This window comes from Triturus cristatus, chromosome 4_1 (assembly GCF_964204655.1).
Source record: "Triturus cristatus chromosome 4_1, aTriCri1.1, whole genome shotgun sequence".
Lineage (NCBI taxonomy): Eukaryota > Metazoa > Chordata > Amphibia > Caudata > Salamandridae > Triturus > Triturus cristatus.
Genome location: NC_140585.1, coordinates 527,225,422 through 527,246,670, shown reverse-complemented (window position 1 = coordinate 527,246,670; position 21,249 = coordinate 527,225,422). Strand labels below are relative to the sequence as shown.

At 45.2% G+C, this 21,249-nt stretch overlaps 1 protein-coding gene and 1 pseudogene across 7 annotated transcripts in view; both read right to left on the bottom strand.

Annotated features, from left to right (window-relative positions):
- Window positions 1-21,249, bottom strand: part of STK38L (serine/threonine kinase 38 like) — a 492,424-nt gene that overhangs the window by 321,960 nt on the left and 149,215 nt on the right. For 6 of the 7 annotated variants that reach the window (XM_085652796.1, XM_085652799.1, XM_085652802.1 and 3 more), the window contains one exon: window positions 2,787-2,926. In XM_085652796.1, coding sequence (XP_085508922.1) covers window positions 2,787-2,920 — 134 coding nt within the window. In that variant the 5' untranslated portion in view covers window positions 2,921-2,926. Of the gene's footprint in view, window positions 1-2,786; window positions 2,927-13,526; window positions 13,645-21,249 lie in introns of those variants that run through there. The other variant, XM_085652801.1, reaches the window with a different exon arrangement.
- On the bottom strand, window positions 13,030-17,003 carry LOC146855183 (high mobility group protein B2 pseudogene; annotated as a pseudogene).

The following is a 21,249-nucleotide window of genomic DNA, read 5'->3' as shown; positions in this document are numbered from 1 at the left end:
TGTGGGGTGTACTTGCTGGGGGGGTAAAGAGTTAACAATGTGCTCATATAAGGAAGGAAATAAATTATCTAGAGCCGTCTTAACACAGTCAGTAATAACAGTAGATAAGTAACTGATATCAATTGCACTTTTTAAGTTGGCATTTTCCATAAAAGGAAACAAATGTTCGCTCTCAGTTTGAGTTCCAATTGCGTGGGTAGATAAGTCAATCGGCGGGGCATGTACAAGGACCTCGGTTGCTTTTATAGTTGTTGGTGTGGGGTGGATCCATGACTTTAAGGTTGATCGGGTAGAACAGGGACGAATGGGTTGTTTCCTCTTCACATTTACAGGTTTCCCGGCTTTCCTTTTGCGCTTAGCCCCTAAAAGAGGAGTTTTGTTAGGGGTGTTGTTAATTGCAGAGTTCGGTTCAGTAGAGTCAGATGTAATGACATCACAAGCCTCCTCACAGTTCACGGCAGGAATAACAGAGACACATGCAGTAGCTTCAGTAACTTCGGTAATGTGCCCCAAGGGTGGTGCTAGTTGTCCTAGTCCGAGAGACAAACGTCTCTCAGTGAGCTCGATTTCGTTGCTCACGATGCTAACAGCCCTCTCCAGCATGTTTTCAATACACGTTGTTGCAGATTTGGTTACGGGTGCGTTTATACGCTTCCCCATTATTTATTTATTTATTTATTTATTTTTTTATGAGCGGGAGGTAACAACAATAATGCAATGCAGGATGGCACAGTTACTGGAGATCAAATATGGAACGATAGACAGAGCTCACCTTTCCTTAGTTGAAGAGGGTATGGCCCAGTCCAGTCTTTTCCGGTCTATGACGGGCAAGGACGGGCCCGCCATTGGCCCGGGCTTCGCCCGGGCGCGGCCCGCGCGCGTCCCGCGCTGCGTTGGTCTCCCGCGCTTATGAGCGCGTCAGCAGGTGATTCTCCTCCCTCCTGGGAGTCCGGTATTCTGGACAATGTAGTCCCCAGTCCGCCAGCACCACACAGGCAGAGTTCACCGGGCAGGTTTCCAGGCGCGTCCCGCGCTGCGTTGGTCTCCCGCGCTTATGAGCGCGTCAGCAGGTGATTCTCCTCCCTCCTGGGAGTCCGGTATTCTGGACAATGTAGTCCCCAGTCCGCCAGCACCACACAGGCAGAGTTCACCGGGCAGGTTTCCAGGCGCGTCCAGGTACTTTAGAACAGGGGACAGCTTCTTCCTCCCAGATCATACTCTGGGTGATATCCCTTCACCTCTGGGAAGCTGGCTTTCATGCAGACACCATCTCTCATGGCACAGCAGTCCTGCAAGTACTATAGGAATCAATCCCTTACTTGGTCAAAGAATTTAGAACTGGCACAAGTGGATCACTAACTCCCACTTTTATACAGTTGAAGAAAATGGGATGTGGAGGTCTGTACTTCCAGAAATGGTTAGTGTCGGTTCTGCTTTAATCTAGCCTCTCAGACTGTTTTTCTGGCCAAGCTTTTGTGCAGAGTGAAGCTCCTCACAGCAGGGTGATCTCCATCCTGGAGTACCCTAAACAGAGGAACAAAGAGGTGTGAAGTTTCAGAACCTAGCTATCAACAGCCACAGAGATCAGAAAAGAGGAAACCCGATGCCTCACCTAAAAGGCCCTTCATACTCTGATCACTCACCCTTCAACCCTACATTCTACCAAATGGCAGTGCTGAAAAGACTAATTAGAAGCCACTGTCCAAAAATGGACCTATTCACATTTCTAACAGAGCCCTCTCTTTGCTCGTTCGGTGTCTAGACCTCCTTCTTCCAGTTTCAGAAATGTAAGGAATGCACTTTCACTGTCTGATAAAACAACCAAACATTCACATAAGCAGGCCAGGAGCTTCCAGCATGGAACCCACAGGCCTCCATTACTCTGGTGAACATGTACACACAATATATGTACCACACAGGTGCAACATACACTTGAGAGGTTAGGGCTAAGATTTGGGTTGGCACAAAAAAGCAGAGATTTGCATAAGTAGGCCAGTATGCTCCCACTGCAGGGACACAAATAAGAAAGGTATGGTCACTACTAAAGATTTACAAAACAGTTTCCTGCCACCACCGCTTACATGCTAAACCACTGAATAGTCGCCACTCCATTCCTAAACCTTCATAACGGGCATTAAAACACATCTAAACCTGTAAATCATGACGAGTCCATTGCAGAGTCAGTAACTAAGAGTGTCAGTGAGGCGGCAAAGCTCTGTCCATAAAAAGACCATAACCTTTGTAAAGACAGAAGCAGAAGACTGCCGGTTTTAGCGAAGGCAGTGACAAATAGTAGAAATGCATAGCGTCTCTGTTATGCTTTACTATGAGGTGACTACAATTGCACTCCCAGCATCGTAATAACAGAACTCTATCAGTAGCAGGCATTCCTTTTTTTTTTTTTTTTTTTTTTTTTAATAGATAAATTAGCACAAGTTTAACTTTTGAGCTATAGTGCTTCGACAAATGCTGTTAAGTGTTGAAGAAAATATGGGGGAAGGTTAAGAAACAGGAAGGCGGGCAAAAGAGGGCATGTTGCATTCTGTGCCAATTCAAGGAACTGTCCTTTTACCTCCGATAAACTCCGGCTATCTGAATGCACTTCAGATCACAAAAACAAACATGCCATCTTTGTTATAATGCAATGTGTCTGAAAAGAATGCAATGGTTCCCTGTTTGGGAAAAACGACTTCATACATATATGGTTGTCAGATAGACTTGACAACTTTCCATCCCTTCTCATCCCGAAATAAGAATTTTGAAACATGCAATGGTCTGAAATGTACCGTGTTTCTCGCTCTTCATGCTGTAAAATGAGGTTGCTGTAGAAGGTTTCAAGTGTGAGCTTGGCTACCGTCACTCGCTCCTGGGTGTGGTGGCTCATTGGAAAGGATGTTGCAGTCCCAGCAGTCATTGCCATGGTAACCTACAAGTAAACGGCACAGAACAATTACCTAACAGCGGGACAAGGGGGAAATGCACACACCCCAAAAAGCTCAAAGCGATGGGAAAGGAGATCCTTTTATAGCAAGCAAAACAAACACAGACTTCAATGCCAAAACAAACAGTTCAGTGCCATGCACTTGCTGGCCAGGTCTAGTACTAGATGCAGTGGACAAACTGTTTTAACGAGGAACCATAAGACAACTAAACAGCCACAAGACAGTAATACTTACCGATAGCTACTAAGAAATATCTATAATATTCACATTCGTAATTTCGCAGAAATCGGACACATTTAAAATGTGATTGTTTTCCCAATTCTCACTCAAATTCATTTTTTGAGAAAATACACATCAATCAGTCTTGAAGTAAGAGAACAACACATTGCTAAAGTAAAGTAATGGGAGCACTGGGTCTGGGCGGAGATCCGCATGACCAAAAAACTCTGCCTCGTTACGAGGACCAGAGTGGGTTATGTTGCGCTGTCTGCGCTGATTTTTAGGGGCGGGTTTTTGTCCCGCGCTGGAAAATCTGTGCGAACGGCACCATGCGGCGTGCAGGAAGGTGTTGCTTTTTTCTGCGCTTGAGTACATGTTCTACTCAAGCGGTAGCTTCCTCAATGCAAACGGAAGGTTTTGCAACGAGAGCGGTCGCGACCATCTGCAACCGCCCGCATTGAGAAATCTCGCTGGGAGGTGGTCTAGCGTTCGATTTTCCTTGCTCGCTTAGTGTCCTACAATTTCTGCTCATTTTACACAGTGTCCCTGTAAACAGCAGATGTCACACAGTGGAAGACAAAGTGGGCTCGAAACACCTACCCTGATTTTGTTTCCAGTTTGTTTGTAGAGGCTCTGCATAGCTAAAGTCCATCACAACACAAATTTTGCAAACTCCCCAGGACATCAGCAGAAGCCTCAAAAGTTTGTTTCTTTTTTTGGGGAGGGGTTCCGATTTAGAAGAGGGTGCTCATACTCTGCCCAAAACAAATCCCCACCCCTTCCTAATGCACCTCCGTGGGAAAGCAGAGTGTGACAGACTAAAGGGTCAGTCACTCTGCCCAGGGCCCACCCCCTTCATGGTCCCTACTTTTGTCATGTGGTGAGGATTTTCAAAAGATTTTCAGGATTGACTATACACACCCAAAAGCCACTGTTTGATGTGTTAATATTTTTCAACAAAAATGGTAACCAGGCCTTACCTCCACTACCTTTAAGTGTCACCTCATGCTATTAGAAACAGTGAACAACAAATGATGAACAAGCATCAAAATTGCAAAAATCACTACTACAAAACTATACGTATGGTCAAAATATTTTATATTTGCTATTTATCTGGCATACAGGAGCATAATCGTACATAACAATCAAGAACTCTGGTTTGTGTTAACCATCCACTCTGTTTATCAGGTTTATCATGTAGTTACGTATGCTCTGACTACAAGCCACTAGGGTGAACACCACATTCTAAACCTGGTTATTTAGGGCTATGAAATAGCAACAGTGGGGGTGCAAACATGGTGGACTCTGCCTGAGAGGACTCTGCCATCACGCCGGACATGATTAAACAACATCGGAGTGAGGGAATCTGCCCAGAGACTGAAAAACACAATTCTCTTTCACAGGCTTGTTGTGGGAAAAGACCTGCTCTAAATTTTTTGAAGAGCTCATCACCACAGCATGTTCTGCAGGAGCGACCAGGCTAGGAGCACCACACAGCGAGAAGCAGCACTGCCGCATGAGGAGACCTGTCTCATCTGCAGCAGTCGACAGGTTCAAAAAACTTACACCAGCAGAGGTGAGTGGGGACCACGACTGAGGAAATGGCAAGCTGGTCCAAGACCTTGGCGCAGGTGATGAGCAGTTATGGGGAGCCTCTCTTCTGAGATTGCAGAGGCCTAGCGGCACCGGCTCCTTACACCAGATGCTGAAATTGAAGGTGAGCGGTTCTGGCCTACCACTGACTAATGGTGGCTACAGAGGTTGCCGGTCCCGCTAACGGACCAATGACTACAAGTAGAGTGAGTACAGGCGATCAGCCCATGGGGAGCAACGGAGCCGTTATTAATAAACATTTTGGCCTGCATCCCTTATTCAACCTCAGACTTGCCATGGTGCAGCCTGTAACTACAAAGACTACCACATACAGTACACTAAGATGGGAGCCCAACATATGGCCCTCTAACAGACCCTGCACTTTTACCATAAGTAGCCTAATCTGGTGCTGCCTGGCAAAATTGAGCAAACCTTAAGGAGTACTAGGACCTTCTTAATGTGGATTCTTTAAAGAGCGCCTCACAGAGCACAGGCATGTAAGTGCCTGAGAAGCCATTGAGTGCTCGAAAACTTAAGAACATGACACCCCCTCATCTGCTTATTGTGCTGATTCTGCTGAATGGGGGGGGGGGGGGTTTGGGTTGCTTGATGGGCCTCCTGGCACAAGCTGAAGACCTCCCCCCCCGCAAACTGCATCCCCTGGCACTGCAGACGAGACAGATACCCTGAGCAGGAGTGACTATTCACGGTCGCTCAAGGCTTGGAAGCCCAATTTGGAAATACTGCGGCTGCTCATGCTGGCCCGAGTGCTGCTATTGAAGCCCCCTGCAGTCTACTTGAGCGTCTGGTGGGCTGCACATCATCTGGCCACTTCCAGAGCAGCAATGCGACGGCTGGGAAATAATCCTGTGGACCCGAATATCACAAATGGGAAAGTGCAGGTCAACTAAGAAGCCAGCAGAGGGGACTGGGACAGTGGAAGCACCCCATGACCTCACAGTGACCCCCCCCCCCCCCCCCCCCCCCAGCAGAGTCAACAATACTGGAAACCGGTTCCGACAAAGACAAGCAGGACGGCGTCCTTGAGGTGACTGAAGGCACAAGTGCAATACTGGAATACAACATCGACACAGTGGCCCCTGACACCACTTTACTTCGCGACGACCAGCGCAAACTTAAGGACAAGGTCCAAACCAATGAAACTGTTCTCACTACACTGGCTTCTCAAGTTAAAGACGTAACGGAGCAACACCAAACAATAGCTGAACAAATATGGAGAGTGGACTACACTGGTGTCTGGGGCCCAGGTCCCTTAAGTATTAGCCTGAAACCCTCCACCAGTAATTGCCACTGGTGGTGTAGGTGACCACTACTATAGTATCTTATTGGGTGGCGCCAGTGTACTCGCTTCCCAGGTGAGTACCGCCTCTGTCTGAGGGAGGATACTGGTGGGATCTGTGCAGTGGATCTAAAATTACCTCCTACACCTTAAATATGCAGTTTAATGTGGACAAAGAGTATAGGCGTAAGGTTAAAAGGTGAAATTAGTTTAACAGGCCATCTGTTCTAAGCATCACACGAGTGGTCAACACGTTTCGGCCTTCTTTACCCAAATGTGTTTAGGCCTTCATCAGGACTATAGCTTTGGTAGTCAGATCCCACTTTTTTTTTTTACCTCGCAAGTCTCACGCATCTTCGGTATACTTGTTATGCAGGCTTGTATTGAGCCTGCACATTTTTAGAGAAAGAGGTTCAGAAGAAGTGAGGAAAAGAAATGTGAGGAAAAAAACGAAACTTTAGTGTGCACTCATCATAATATTCCTGTGTGCACATTCCCTTGTTATGGTGTCTACCTTTCCCAATACAAGGCTCTAAGGTGCCCCTGCAACTATCTTCACTTTGTGCAGGAAATCATGATGTTTGTATGTGTAAAGGTGCACTGGAAATATGTAGTAAGCCAACCATGCATTCCCGCAGAAGCTACTTGTCTTTTAGAGGAAATTTCCTATAAAATAAGTTTGAAAAATGGTTTGAAAGACCTTCAAGAGGAAAATGAGGAAGGAGGGGCAGGGGAGCTTGTACCTTAAAAACTCTTGGGAAACATTTGCTGCTGTTTATGTGAAGGGCTAGAAGCACTATATGCTCTCTTAAACTTGCTTCATACAATAAATACCTTTTAATGCTAGTAGCTCTGCCTCATAGGCATCAGGTGAGGTGAGTGTCCTGTACCAATCAGAAGATATCATTAATCACAAGAGGAAGGACAAGGAGCAGTTCACGGTCCAGCACCCATGCTCCCGAATATAAATATATACATGAACAAAAGAGGTGGCTTAGCCTTAGACTCAGAGAACTACATCTCCCTCAGTGTCCTAAACTTCTACATAGACGACCCGACCAACAAAAACACTGCCCACCTCTGCAGTATGAGCAGCCTCGGATTGACCCAGATCGTCTGTGACCCTACACACACTGAACCCATATATCAACTCCAGTAACCACGTCAAATACCGCCATGTCACAGAACTCTCATGGTCCGATCACTCCATCATCCACTGCAGCATCTCCAGCCCCTGCACCGCCACGCCCAAGATGTTGTGAGTTATGTTAATTTAATTTCTTAAGCGCAACGATTACCCGAGGGAGTCCTGGCGCCGACTGTAGCCAGGTTTTCAGTCCCTTCCTAAATGCCAAGAGCTCGATGGTGTTTCTGAGATGGAAAGGAAGCTCATTCTATGCCCTGGCAGCACATATGATGAAAGGGCCGACTCTGTACTATGTTCTGCCCTGAATCCGTATTGAGTGGGATCTAGTATGTGGTTAGCTTGGAGGAACGTGCTTAGTTGAGAAGTCATGGTTTTTTCGACCATTTTTGCCAGCAAGGGAAGACGAGAGATTGGCTGGTAATTATTGGGATCCTTAAGGTCAAGATTATGTCTTTTCAGTAGCGGTTGGATGGAAGCAATTTTCCATCTCTTGGGGAACTGCCCAGACTCAAACATGGCATTGAATAGAGGGGTGAGTTCCGCGCAGATAAGCTCAGGAACTCATTTGGGGATTCCTATCTGATGGAAGTCAGCAGATTAGTGGTGTCCTGCTTCGTCAGTGGTGAAAATCTATCTAGGATGGGTCGGGATTCGGTTGTGTTGCTCGCCAACATGCCTGGCTCCCCAGCCTGTACTGTCTGGGAGAGTCTGAACAAGGAGAAAATGGCTTCCATCTTCTGTAGAAAGAAGGTGGCTATTTCCCCGCAGAGTTCTGGACTACTCTGAGTTTTTGGGGTAGAGGGAGTAGTCAGTTTGGTGACTGTTTTAAAGAGTTATTTAGTTGAAGATTTTGCCTGTGTAATTTTCTCTGTGACGAAGGCCCTTTTGCTTTTAAACAGTTGTTTTTTGTAAAGGGTTATGCTCTGTTTGTAGGACTCTTTATCTGCATCTTAATAACCTCTCCTCCAATTGCGCTCGAAGCGCTTACAGGCGTCTTTTTGCTGCCTCAATTCTCCAGAATAAAAGGGGGCAGAGGACTGAGAACGCACGCAGGAACCATAGTTTCACCGGGGCAAATTTTTTGCATGCTATCACTATTCGTTCTGTGTAGGAGGTTGTGGCATCTACTTCGGCAGGATGATGGCGGGCCATTGTCCTGAGAAAGTCACCTAACTCAGAGCTATTGATTTTCTTCCTGACGCTTGTTTCCATCTCCTTTTTAGGTGCTTCTTTGATGTTGTGGGGTTTAGGAGGTGTTACATCAAATAGAATGGCGGCATGATCTGTCCAGACAAGTGGCAGTACATCTGTGCAAATTATTTGAGGGTTGTTGGAGAAGATCCCGTCTAATGTACGCCCTGCCGCATGCGTTGGGTCCTCTACAAGGGGCCTTAGTTCCCCACAGTTCATCACCTCCAAAAGACTAACTGTGTCAGGGTGGGAGAGTGCTTCCAGATGGAAGTTAAAATCTCCAAGGATTGTGAATGAGACGGCGCAGAGCCCGACCTCTAACAAAGTCCCAACCGATGCTAGGAAGGTACCTCTTGGACCTGGAGGTCAATAAAGAAGGATGCCCTTATATGAGTTGTGATGAGTAGTGTAAAAATTAAACGATAGTGCTTCGCAGTCCAAGTTGGATGCTATCTGGAAGGAGGACTGTAGGGAGTTGTGATAAATGATTGTTAGTCCTTCCCCCTCACCTAAGGGGTCTGTCTTGAGTGTAGCACAGAAACCCAGGAGATGTGGCTTTAGCCAGGTCTGGTCCTGCGGCCTTATCGGACCATGACTCGGTTATAAATGCTAGTTTTATGTTGTGCTCCTCAATGAATAATGCACACTCTGTGCTGTGTTTGATCAGTGATCTAGCATTTAGCAATAAGCAGTGCAGTGAATCGACTTCAGGCTTTTTCTGTTCCTTTTTGGGTCTCGTCTAGGCAGCGCCTGCACTGTCTCTTCTAGCCATGCTGTATTCAAGATAAGTGAAAAAGCCTCCGCCTACTTCCCGCCCATCTTTTTAATTGGCTCCTGTCCCTTTCCTTTGTAAATGGTGGCTTTTCATTGGTTATTAGGCTTTGTAGTCCATCCTTAGTAACTTCCTATTTCTTTTTGTAACCTCCCATGAGGACACCCCCTATTACATGTGTTGTTACGCCCTAGGTTCTAATTACAACCTCAAGGCACTATTTTCTTAAAGGCCTTCAGACAGGACACTCACTTGGTCCTAAACAAGGTTAGCAGTGATTACATTACTCGCCAGCACATCTCACATTTATATTAGACCTTCTATAAATTTCCCTTCATCGGCTCCACATAAAATACAACCTAGTCCGGAAATATAATTGTTTTGTCACATTTCAAAGCTACTAATTGTATATATGAACATAGCTATTTGAATGTACTTGTGGTACTTTCTTGCCTGCAATGCATTATGGGAGTACCTTAAGTGACCAAACGTTTGTGATGCTCACTAGGGACCACTAGGAGCAGCTTGTGGTACTGGCAGTGCAGGTGCCTTGCTCACTGGGGACCTCTAGGAGCAGCTTGCGGTACTGCACCTACCACATCTCACATTCATATTAGACCTTCTATAAATTTCCCTTCATCAGCTCCACATAGAGTACAACCTAACCTAGATTTAATATAATTCTTTTGTCACATTTCAAAGCTACTAATTGTATATATGGACATAGCTATTTGAATGTACTCTTAGTACTGTCTTGTATGCAATGCATTATGGGTAGGATGGATTTACCAGATCTTCAAAGATTATGATGCTCACTAGGGACCTCTAGGAGCAGCTTGCGGTGCTGCACCTAGACAAGCAGTGCTAGTGCCTTGCTCACTCGGGACCTCTAGGAACAGCTTGCGGTACTGCACTGAGACATACAATGCTTGTTCCGGGCACACTATGCAATCATTTGCAATGCACTAGGTCTTGCATTACTAAAAGTATGAGCTATTGGCATTGTATTATTATTTGCAACACCAATACCTCAAACTATCAGTAATGCGAGACCTATTGCATTGCAAATGCTTGTTCTTAAGTTCGGGCAGTTTGATAGGGTGAAATAAAATATGGGGAAGAGTTGGGTAACAGTTATGACATGTTGCTACCGGCTCTTTGGGAGTAGCCCTGAGTTTTGATCACAAACATGTAGTGTTCTTACCTTTAGCGTTCAAGGCTAGAAGGTCATCCCTTGAGTAGACCCGTATTCCTAGCTTCTGAGAGCCAGGGGGACTGGCCCTGAGCCCGTTCCGATGATTAAAGCCCCCCACTGAAACCAAAGCCCCCCACTGAAGGTGGAACAGAGACCAGTATGGCAAACGCCCTCAACACCTTCAACCTGCTACCGCCACCAACATTGAACAGGGAGTAAAAAACTTCAAAATCTGGATAAGAAATTGCGCAGACAGCATTGTCCCTATCAAGAGCAACATCCAGCGAAAATTCTCCAAAAAAGCCAGTTGGTACACCCAAGAACTCAAAAGAACGAAAAGAGACATCAAACAGTTGGAGACTAGATGGCGGGCCAGCAAGGACACCTCTGACAGGGCAGCCTTAAAGACCTCCCTTAACCTCCACCACCGCCTGCTGAGGGCAACAAAGAAGACAGCCCATGCTGCAAGTATCAAAACTAGCGCCAACACCACCAAGAAACTTTTCCACAATGTTGAGGAATTGTCCAACACGGCTGCCAGCGAAAACCACATCACACCCTCACAGAAGCTGTGCGACAACCTTGCCCATTTCTTCCGTGCCAAGATCGCAATCATATACAATAACGTCAAACCCCAACCCACACCTATGGACTTTCTAGACAGATACGCCACCACCGTAACCGACATGAATCACACACTGCCCACCTGTAACATCCTCTCTATCTTGGACACCACCTCCACCATGAAATCCATTCACTCAGGAGCTCCCACAAACCCATGCCGGCACCACAACTTCAACGTCAGAAACCAAAAGATGGGCCAGGAACTCACCACCCTACTCAACACCTCTATCACTTCTGCAACATTTCTCGACACCTGGAAACACACCGAAGAAAGACCACTACTCAAAAAACCCATCACAAACCCCAGTGAATCCAAAAACTACCGCCCTATCTCCCGGCCCCTATTCCCAGCAAATGTACTGGAAAAGATAATCAACAATCAACCCATGACACAACTAGTTACTCGACACCTCCCAATCCGACTTCTGCAGCAATCACAGCACCGAAACCACCCTGATCACAGCCACTGACAACATTCAAACCCTCCTCGACCGAGGAGAAACAGCTGCTTTGACCCTCCTCAACCTCTCAGCAGCCTTCGACACTGTATCCCACCACACACTAATCGAAAGACTACCACATTGGCATCCAAGGGGACGCACTCTGATGGATCACCTCCTTCCTAACCAGAAGAACCCAGAGGATCCACCTCCCACCTCTGAACCCAGGGAGATCAACTGCGGTGTCCCCCAGGGCTCATACCGCAGCCCTAAGCTCTTCAGCGCATATATGACCCCGCTAGCCAACATCATCAAATACCACGGTCAACATAATTTCCAATGTAGACGACATTCAACTAATCCTCACACTCACCCACAACCACACCACCACCAGACCCAACTTCCACAGATGCATGACAAACGTCGCAAGCTGGATGAAGAACTGCCTGCAGCTGAACTCAGGCAAGACGAAAGTACTGATCTTTGGCAACAGCAGCAACACTTAGAACGACTCATGGCAGCCACCAGGCCTTGGAACCAACCCGCTCCTTCCAACCACGCCAGAATGAAATCATAGATCTACGCCATCTCCTCGCCTCATTCCTCACTCTGCCCATGCAACGTAAGATCTCCAAGTGGCTACTCCTACACAAGAGACATACCGTGACACAGGCCCTCATCACCAGCCGACTGGACTACAGCAACGCCCTCTACGTAAGAATCGCCGCACACCTCCTACAGAGAGACTTTACAAGATACTGAACGCCGCAGCCAGACTCATCCTCGGCCTTCCGCAACGAACCCGAAACACCTCACCTCATCTCACCTCAGACAACTTCACTGGCTCCCCGTACAGAAGAGATGCAATTCAAGCTGCTGACCCACACACAATGATCTACACAGCCAAGCACCCGCCTACATTAACCATCGTCTGAACTTCCACCAACCGTAGACAAGACTACGCTCTGCCTCCCTTTCACTTGCCCATGCTCCCCACATCTACTGAAGCATAAGTGGAGGACTCTCTTTCTCCCGCATCACAGCAAAGACCTGGAACAGCCTCCCCACGCACCTCCGGACCATCACATCACTTCCGGAAATCCAAATGGCCCTCAAGACCTGGTTATTCGAATAAGCCTCTGGGACCTGCAAGCTCCTGGATTCCCTATTGGGTGATGAGCCACGCTTTATAAATCCTGAAGGATTGCACACCTTCACCAATTTCCACCCAAGCAAAATTTTGAAAACAGTTCGAATACATAAAGCTTTGTGGTTCCTGGGGATGCCGAGCTACTCTGAGTTAATGCATTTGTTAGAGTACAGGACAAATGATGCCCAGATAAAAACCGTGTTGGTTTGTTTTCTTTACTAAGGAATCGATTTTGTCATATAACTGTGTTAGGAAAATGGTGCCCCCAACCTATTGGTGTAATAATTCAAAATTTTAGGGCAGTGGATACACCATTCTAAGGGCTTCAAGAGATCCCAGCATTCTACGCATTTCGGGGAGAGAAAAAAAGTTTCAGGTCCTCTGTCTGTACTTTTAAATCCGCAAATGATTACAGATTCAGGGACAAATAAAGACTCCGCGTTAAAGTGGAAGCACCTAGTAAAAGCATGGCAGGCGTGGCACCAGGTCTTTGCGGTCTCTATTCAGCGTGCAGGTAGGGCACACTGTGTTGCTGCCAACCATAGCTCCAATACTGTTAATACAGATCCGAGGTGCAAGCATGGGGATGCCCCAGGAGTACTCTAAACCATTAGAAGCTTTTGACACCAGCCCAGCACTACCGAAAGAGACGCACTTCAACTTTCTTTTCACTTTACTACTGGCACGGCTCCTTCCACGGCCTTGGCAGCCTTGCGTTACATCCAGCATCTATTACAAACAGTATTTTCTTATTAAGCGTATTCAGCTGCTCTACAAGCATAAGAATAGTGGAAGAAAAATAGCACAAAGAAAACAATACCATTAGCGCACGTTTGAAAGATTAAATGGGCAACAAGCCCAACTCGGCGATGTAAAAGCCATGATGGATGAAGTAAAATTTGTATCAGGCCCGCTCGGCTTCACACACAATGTTGACACGGAAGCATGCTTACCTGCGCTCACAGCCTCACAGGTAGTCGTCACCGGTCCATGAGGTGCGCACAGATGAGCTGCCGCCAGCAGTCACTCAAGCAATGGGTGCTCTGTGCTCCCACGAGCCGACTCTGCACCTCCTCACGCGACCGTCACCTCCCGTCCCCGCATTCATGAGTGCGGACACTGCTGAAGGTATGGCTTAAACACACACATATAAAGTTCCAGTGTTCGGGAAGTGCTCTCGGCACGGTAAAAGAAAGGGGGTGTTTGTGTGTGCCGCGGATTTATGAGCTGAGGTAATTCGATCTGGCAGGGCCGAGAGCTGCTCCTCCTACACCAACTTACTAGAACAGCCCATGAGTGTCTGCATGCAAGATGTGCAGCGCACAGAGCACAGTAAAACTTTACACCCCCTTGGTAGCAAGCAAGGGAGGCCGTCCGCCATCCTGCGAAAGGCTATTATGCCTCCGTGGGGGCAGTGATGTCACCATAGACCGCTCAATGTTTTCACAGGCTGCCACCCGGCTTCCCTGAAGTATTCATTCAGCAATGTATAAAGTACCCAGGTCCGGGCCCGCTACATCAATGAACCATTGTGCTCTTCCATGGACGGGTTTGTATAAGACAACCAAGAAAAAAAAATCCACAACTAAGAAATAGATGAACAGACGTCAAACATGGACCTGGACCAAGAGCATCGACGTTGTAGCATGTATGCTTTACACCAGAATCCCAACTAGGGTACCCCATACAGAGTGCAACAGTCTATTCAAGTTAAAAAAAAAAAATAGAAACAGCGAAACAAATGCGCCCATGGATATTCTTCCGAAAAGCTACTAAGAACATTCTCTCACATAATGTGCGTAACACAAGAGTCTGCATAAGTAACTTACCCAAGAAGGAATGCAAAGAGAATGGAAACCACATACTGTAACACGAAAAAAACATTGCTGCAAATACCTAGTCCATGGCACATATTGGCACAACAACCAAGTTAAACGTATGCCAAAAGAGACCCAGTGTTGTACTGTACAGGCAACCCTGGGGTTATGTACCTGAAATGCGTTGGGGACCCAAACTCCCACACTTGGCGTCTTTCATGTCATTGAGGGATCAGCAGGTAATGTTATGTTCCTTCCCACACAACAGCAGATTAGCAGTCGCCTGTGAGGCTACATAAGAAACAAGCATTGGCATAGCCAATAGGTCTTGCCTTTGGCACCTTATGCGTTTAGCCAGAACTTTTGGCTATGTTGTAGAGCATTGTGGCTGCTGTGCATTATGTTAAAAAGTTATAATAAAAAGTGTTAAGCATTTTTGTTACCTTTATACAAACGAAGACGACATTATATATAACTGAAAAACCGGATTAAAAAAATGATTTCAACATAAAAAATGTCTTCTAGTTTTTTTGTACTTGCACTGCTGGCACCTTCTTCCTGCCTGTTATGCTAGTTTGTAATAATTTTTTTTGTTATGGGGAGCGGGACATAAAAAACGGGGGAGTGGAGGTTGGAAAACAGTAATTTATTTAGAACACGAGCAGCGGACGGACACTAGGGGAGAATCAACAGATGCCAGATTCCAAGGGCAGACCGACGTGATGCTTAGGTGGTGTGCTGATGCAAAATGGTGGTGGTGAATGATGTTTGGTGCTCAGGTGGCGACACTATATGGTGTTGATTAGAGGTACGTTGTGGATTGTGGAGTTGAAATATGTTTAATTATGTGGTGTGTATTGAAAATGTGTGGAGTTGGATTGTGTGGCCTGGAACTGTGGTGTTGAGTGAAATTATGTTTAGTGAAATTGTGTCATGGTGTGGAGTGCATTTATGTTGATTGGTGGTATGTGGTATAGAGTGCATTTATGTGGAGTGTATTTATGTTGCATTGAGTAGAGTGTAATTATGTTGCGTTTAATTATGTGCCAGAGTGGTATTATGTGGAGAGTATTTATGCTGCATTGAATAGAGTGTAATTATATGACGTGCAATAATGTGGTACTGAGTGGTATAATATGGAGTGTATTACTGTTGCATTGAGTAGAGTGTTATGTGGCGTGTAATTTTGTGGCACTGAGTGGTAATATGTGGGGTGTATTTGTTGCATTGAGTAGAGTGTACTTATATGACGTGTAACTGTCACACTGAGTGGTATGTGGAGTGTCTATGTTGCATTGAATAGAGTAATTGTGACGTGTGATTATGTGATAATGAGTGGTATTATGTGGAGTGTATTTATGTTGCATTGAGTAGAGTAATTATGTGGCGTGTAATTATGTGCAGGGATGTGGAATTCCTATAGCCCGACGCCCGGGACATATTATTTGGGGTCAAGGGCAACAAGTTTTCATATGTATTTTGTCCTTGGGACAAGTAGGCCCAACGCCCTGCAGCACAAAACCTTTGGCTGACAGTTTATAGTACCACATTATGGACCAGGGAAAGGCAAGCATGCAGTTAAGGTAATATTTGTGTCCGTATGTCGATGTTGTTCAAATTTGTATTTATGGTTCATTATTACAAAGCCTATATTATTAGGGTGAGCGCTCTAAGTAAATGTTGTAAGCTTGGACTGCACTACTGACAGTGGTTCCAGTATAAAATGTATACACATGTTTAGCAATATGAGGCTATGTATAATGCTCCCAGAATGCTCTTTGAGTAGATGCAAATATTTTCAGAAGCTTGAAAGCAAGATTGATGATTCTCTTCCGTTCAAAATAAAAAGTTCACAGAAAAATGAAAAAAACATTTCACTAAACTACTGTAAAATTTTAGGTACCATTTCTTTGCAGCATCATGTAGTAACAAGCATTTACAATGCAACGGTCTCGGCATTGTTAAAGTTAGAGCTATTGGCATTGCTCATGACATTATTTTTGTTTATGTTTTTGTTTTTAAAACATTTAAAGAAACGGCATCGTCATGAGCAATGCCAATAGCTCTAACTTTAACAATGCCGAGACCGTTGCATTGTAAATGCTTGTTAAGTGACTCCCCTTGGCCCAGGACCCCGCTCCGATAGGCCGCAACCTCGGCCTCGTATTTCTCCTTCAGAACGGCGGCTCTGAGCTCGAACGGCCACCGCGCCTCGGGACTTTGCTCGGACCACTTCTGGCCCAGCCTCTTGGCCTGCTCAGGGACGGACAACCCGGGACAGTCTAGCCTGAGCTGTGGCCGGTACGAGGAGGCAAATAGGAAGAAGGCGGTAAGCGGCTTCTTGGGAGCGCGGGGGTCCTTGCGGGGCCGGACACGGGCAGGCACCGCACCCCCTCGTTCTTGCTCCCAGCGCTCCTTGTCGCCCTGGGCCAGGTGCTCGAACACAGCTCTCTCCCGGGCTGTGGTGCTACGCCAGCGCTCGCTGCAGGCCCGGGAGAGCAAGGACACGCTCACCCGCGCCTCCGGGTGTCTCCTGCGAATCTCCGCCCTGCAGGCCTGTACGAAGAATGAGAAGGGGGACATGCACGCCCGGGGCTTCTCCGATTTACCCATGGCGACTGCAGGGAAGGAGGGACGCGGTCAGACAGCGCCCCCAGCTTAAGCGAAAAAGTCGGTGCGCTTAGAACTCCGGCGAAGAAGGTACTGCGTGTTGGGATCGGGTCGGAACACAATACCTGGTAATCAAATGTCTGCCCCAATGTGAATGTATGAAAGGCACTCAATACGATAAAAAATAATTCGTGTAATGTTTTAGGGGTGCTTCCGTGAAGGGGCTGACTGTCTCAACAGACCCTGAGATAAATGTGAGATAATGCAAGTAAAGGACTCTTGCTACGGAGCAACCTTCCCTGGGTGCAAATGCTAATTTTAAATCAGTTTACCTTTGTATTCAATCTTTTTTGTGACTGATCGTTCTCAAAAACAGTTTCATAAAAAATGTTTTTAGCAACATGATCGGTTTTTCAAACCAACATTTAATTATTGTTCAAATCACAATAATGCTTTGTTCATTACAATTTATACATAGGTCAAAACTTTGATTATATTCATGCTCGCCCAATGCATTTCGGGCCGTATGGTGGCCCTTCTTCAGGGGAAAATCTAAAAACAAGATAAAATTAAAACAATAAATCCAATCATTTCAACTTCATGAGTGCAGACAGCAGCTACAACGTATCAAAAAAAGCATACTAGATACAACAGTCCATAACATCTCTTCGTAATTTTGAATTAATACTGATTTTGCAAATGAACGATTAAAGTCAGAACGAACTAATTCTAAAAGAATACCCTTATAGAACCCAGTCACCCAAAATGATAGAATAATACACACTAACATGTGTGTGTGTGAGAAAAACCATAGACCAAGCGTACCTGATGACCATGTATTGAACGCACTCTGTGAAGCAGAAGAGAGAAAAAAACATACCAATCCTTATTCCAAAAAAAAACCAACTCTATAAACTCTTAAACAAACCAAACTTTAAATAAACAAAACTTCTTTTACACTGACCTTGGTTCCTGACAACCTTTTGAAAACAAATACCCCCACTCGGTGAATCGAGCTCGGACGGGATTTCTAAAAGACAGATCCAGTAAACCCATTACCATCCGCAAAATACACATCAATACAACTATGATTACTCCAAATGACAAAAAGAGCGTCCGCTCACCTTTTCAAAACCTCTCCAACGTAGACGATTACCGATGACCAAACGGAAACCCTGCTCATCTACCGATGCAGCTCTCCACATCCGCGTCTACCATATATGGGACTGCAATCACTAGCAGCGAAAAGGGACTGAACCTATCTACTTCATGAATCTAAGCGCGCGCCATCTTGGAATGGGATTTCATGCCTTACGCTTCTGAAAACGATATCAACCAAGCATAGTGTGAACCGCTAGTATAGATAACCCACCGGCTATTGCCTATCAAAAGAACTCCAAACCATACATCCTATGACCGAAAGCCTGATTCAATATGAAAATAAAAAACACCTAGGTGGTGAACTACAAGGAAAAAAAGTGAATGATAGAACAGTGAAAAATAGTTAAGAAGGACGTTCTGATATCAGCAGCAATTATAAGCTTAAAATCAGTCAACATGTCTCCAATGGTGTACAATATATATGTTTTAAAGAAAACATCCTAGATCTACTTTCTCGTTGATCCAATCAAATGTCTGCCGCCATACTGCCTGCTCTCGAGGAGGCCTGTGTGTAATATTTTCAAGCTGGCTTCCTCAGCCACAGCAAGCTGTTTTCTAAGGACAGGTTCCACTTTTCAAATCAGACGCCGGGACACCACCGCCTTTCTCCGAGGCAAAGCAGAAATGCCTCGGAGAAAGGCAGCGGCGGTTTCGGATTCGGGGGCGTGTTTTGCTGTTATCTCCTCTTGCCATTGGCTGGAGGAGATAATTAGACTTTCTGCAAAAAACACACCCCCCGATCCGAAAAGGACGGGGCCTGATCGGAGTGACGGGACCTCTTCTCCAATGGCTGGCCAGCATTGAAGAGGCCAGCCAATGGAGAACAGGGGAGAAGAGGGGGGGTTCAAACCCCTCTTCTCCAAGTCATTAAATCTCGGATCGAGACTGCGCAAGCGCAGCCTTCGAGCCGAGACCTAAAAATGGGTCGATGTATGCCAGTATTTCCCAAAAATATTCATAATGAAAAATCATTGTAACCAGTTTTCATAAGATTATGGGAAACAAAAATAAACAAGCGGTGGTAAAGCCAGTAGGTCTGAATTTGTTGGTCAGCCTTTTGGTTTTGTCTATGCGTGACTTGTTTTGGCATGGTTTTTGTAAACCAAATTCATGTGGGAGCTGCCAGGCCTCACCATTATAACAAACATTGGCAAAAGCAAAAATAGTTTTGGGTCTCTAAAAGCACACATTGCCACAGTAGTTCCTGGCACAACTGTGTGTCGATATGCTCCTTGTAAAATAACAGAATTCTGTCACTCACTGTGAAGCTAGCAGAGAGAGAGAGAGAGAAATAGTACTCCTAGAAAATATTTGTGAACCTCATTTAGCATGAGCAAATATGCAGGTGTAGATCTGCTCATGCGAAAATCGGAGTGTTTGCAAGTTCACTTTCCTTCCAACCAATTTTTTTCCAACCCTGGAAGAAGTTGTATGTCTGCCATTGTCAGGAGTACATTTCCAGCATTTCTCAGTATGAGAAAAAAATTAGAGCAGAGTTAGTGAAAACCCTTAACACATGCAAGTTAGGAGGTTTGCACAGACTAAAAAGGGCATTCCAACCCTGGAACTATTGCTTACCATTACCTTCAGCCCCAGTATGTAGATCTGCTGAAATGTAGCAAGATAAGGAAATTGCTAGTATTCAAGCCCTACTATGGAAGGAGTCCTGGCATAATCAGAGAGGCTATTTCAGAGCGCTTATATAATGAGATTGCTACCCTAATTTGTCTCCGCATTACATGGCACAAAAGGGACAAGTGGATTTAGTTTCAGGACAAGTAGATTTATGAAGCAACCTGCCCCATGGACAAGTAGATATTTTATTAAATTCCACACCCCTGTATGTGACACTGAGTGGTATTGTGTGGAGTGTATGTTGCATTCAGTAGAGTGTAATTATGTCGCCTGTATTTATGTGGCACTGAGTGATATTATTTGGAGTGTATGTTGCATTGAATGAAGTAATTATGTAGCATATAATTATGGGGCACTGTGTGGTATTATGTGGAGTGTATTTATGTTGCACTGAGTAGAGTGTAAGTATGTGGCATTTAATTATATGGCACTGAATGGTATTAGGTGGAGTGTATTTATGTTGCATTGAATAGTGTAAATATGTGGTGTGTAATTATGTGGCACTGAGTGGTATTATATGGAGTGTATGTATGTAGCACTGAGTAGAGTGTAATTATGTGGCACTGAGTAGTATAATTTGGAGTATATGTTGCATTGAGTGCAGTGCAATTATGTAGCATATAATTATGTGGCACTGAGTGGTATTATGGAGAGTGTATGTTGCATTCAGTAGAGTGTAATTATGTGGTGTGTAATTATGTGGCACTCAGTGGTATTATTTGGAGTGTATGTTGCATTGAGTGCAGTATAATTATATAGCATAGAATTATGTGGCACTGAGTGGAGTATGTTGCATTCAGTAGTGTAATTATGTGGCCTATAATTACGTGGCACTGAGTGGTATTATTTGGAGTCTATGTTGCATTGAATGCAGTGTAATTATGTAGCATATAATTATGTGGCACTATGTGGTATGTGTAGTGTATTTATGTTGCGTAGAATAAGTATGTGGCGTGTAATTATATGGCACTGAGTGGTATTATGTGGAGTGTATTTTTGTTGCATTGAATGTAGTGTAATTATGTGACATGTAATTATGTGGTACTGAGTGGTATTATGTTGAGTGTATTTATGTTGCATTGAGTAGAGTGTAATTATGTGGCACTGAGCAGTATTATTTGGAGTGTATGTTGCATTGAGTGCAGTGTAATTATGTAGCATATAATTTCTCATCAAAACTCATCTGCAGAGTTGGTGTTGTATCATTGTGGAACACAGCTTTGTTTTCAACTGCATTATTTTCAAAGTTCAACATCTGCAGTGGTGATAGGGCACAGGGAAACACAGCGTGTGTGCTCTGTGTAAAGAAGAGAGCGAAAGAGAAAGTTCTTATGAGAAACAGGAGCTGAGAAAGGTATGTGAGCACGGCAAGGAATCCAGTGTAAGGGAAGTTGTATGTGAGAAGTCAAAATAAGTGGGCTTTATGAAGGAAAAGAGCACATGAAAGAAATAT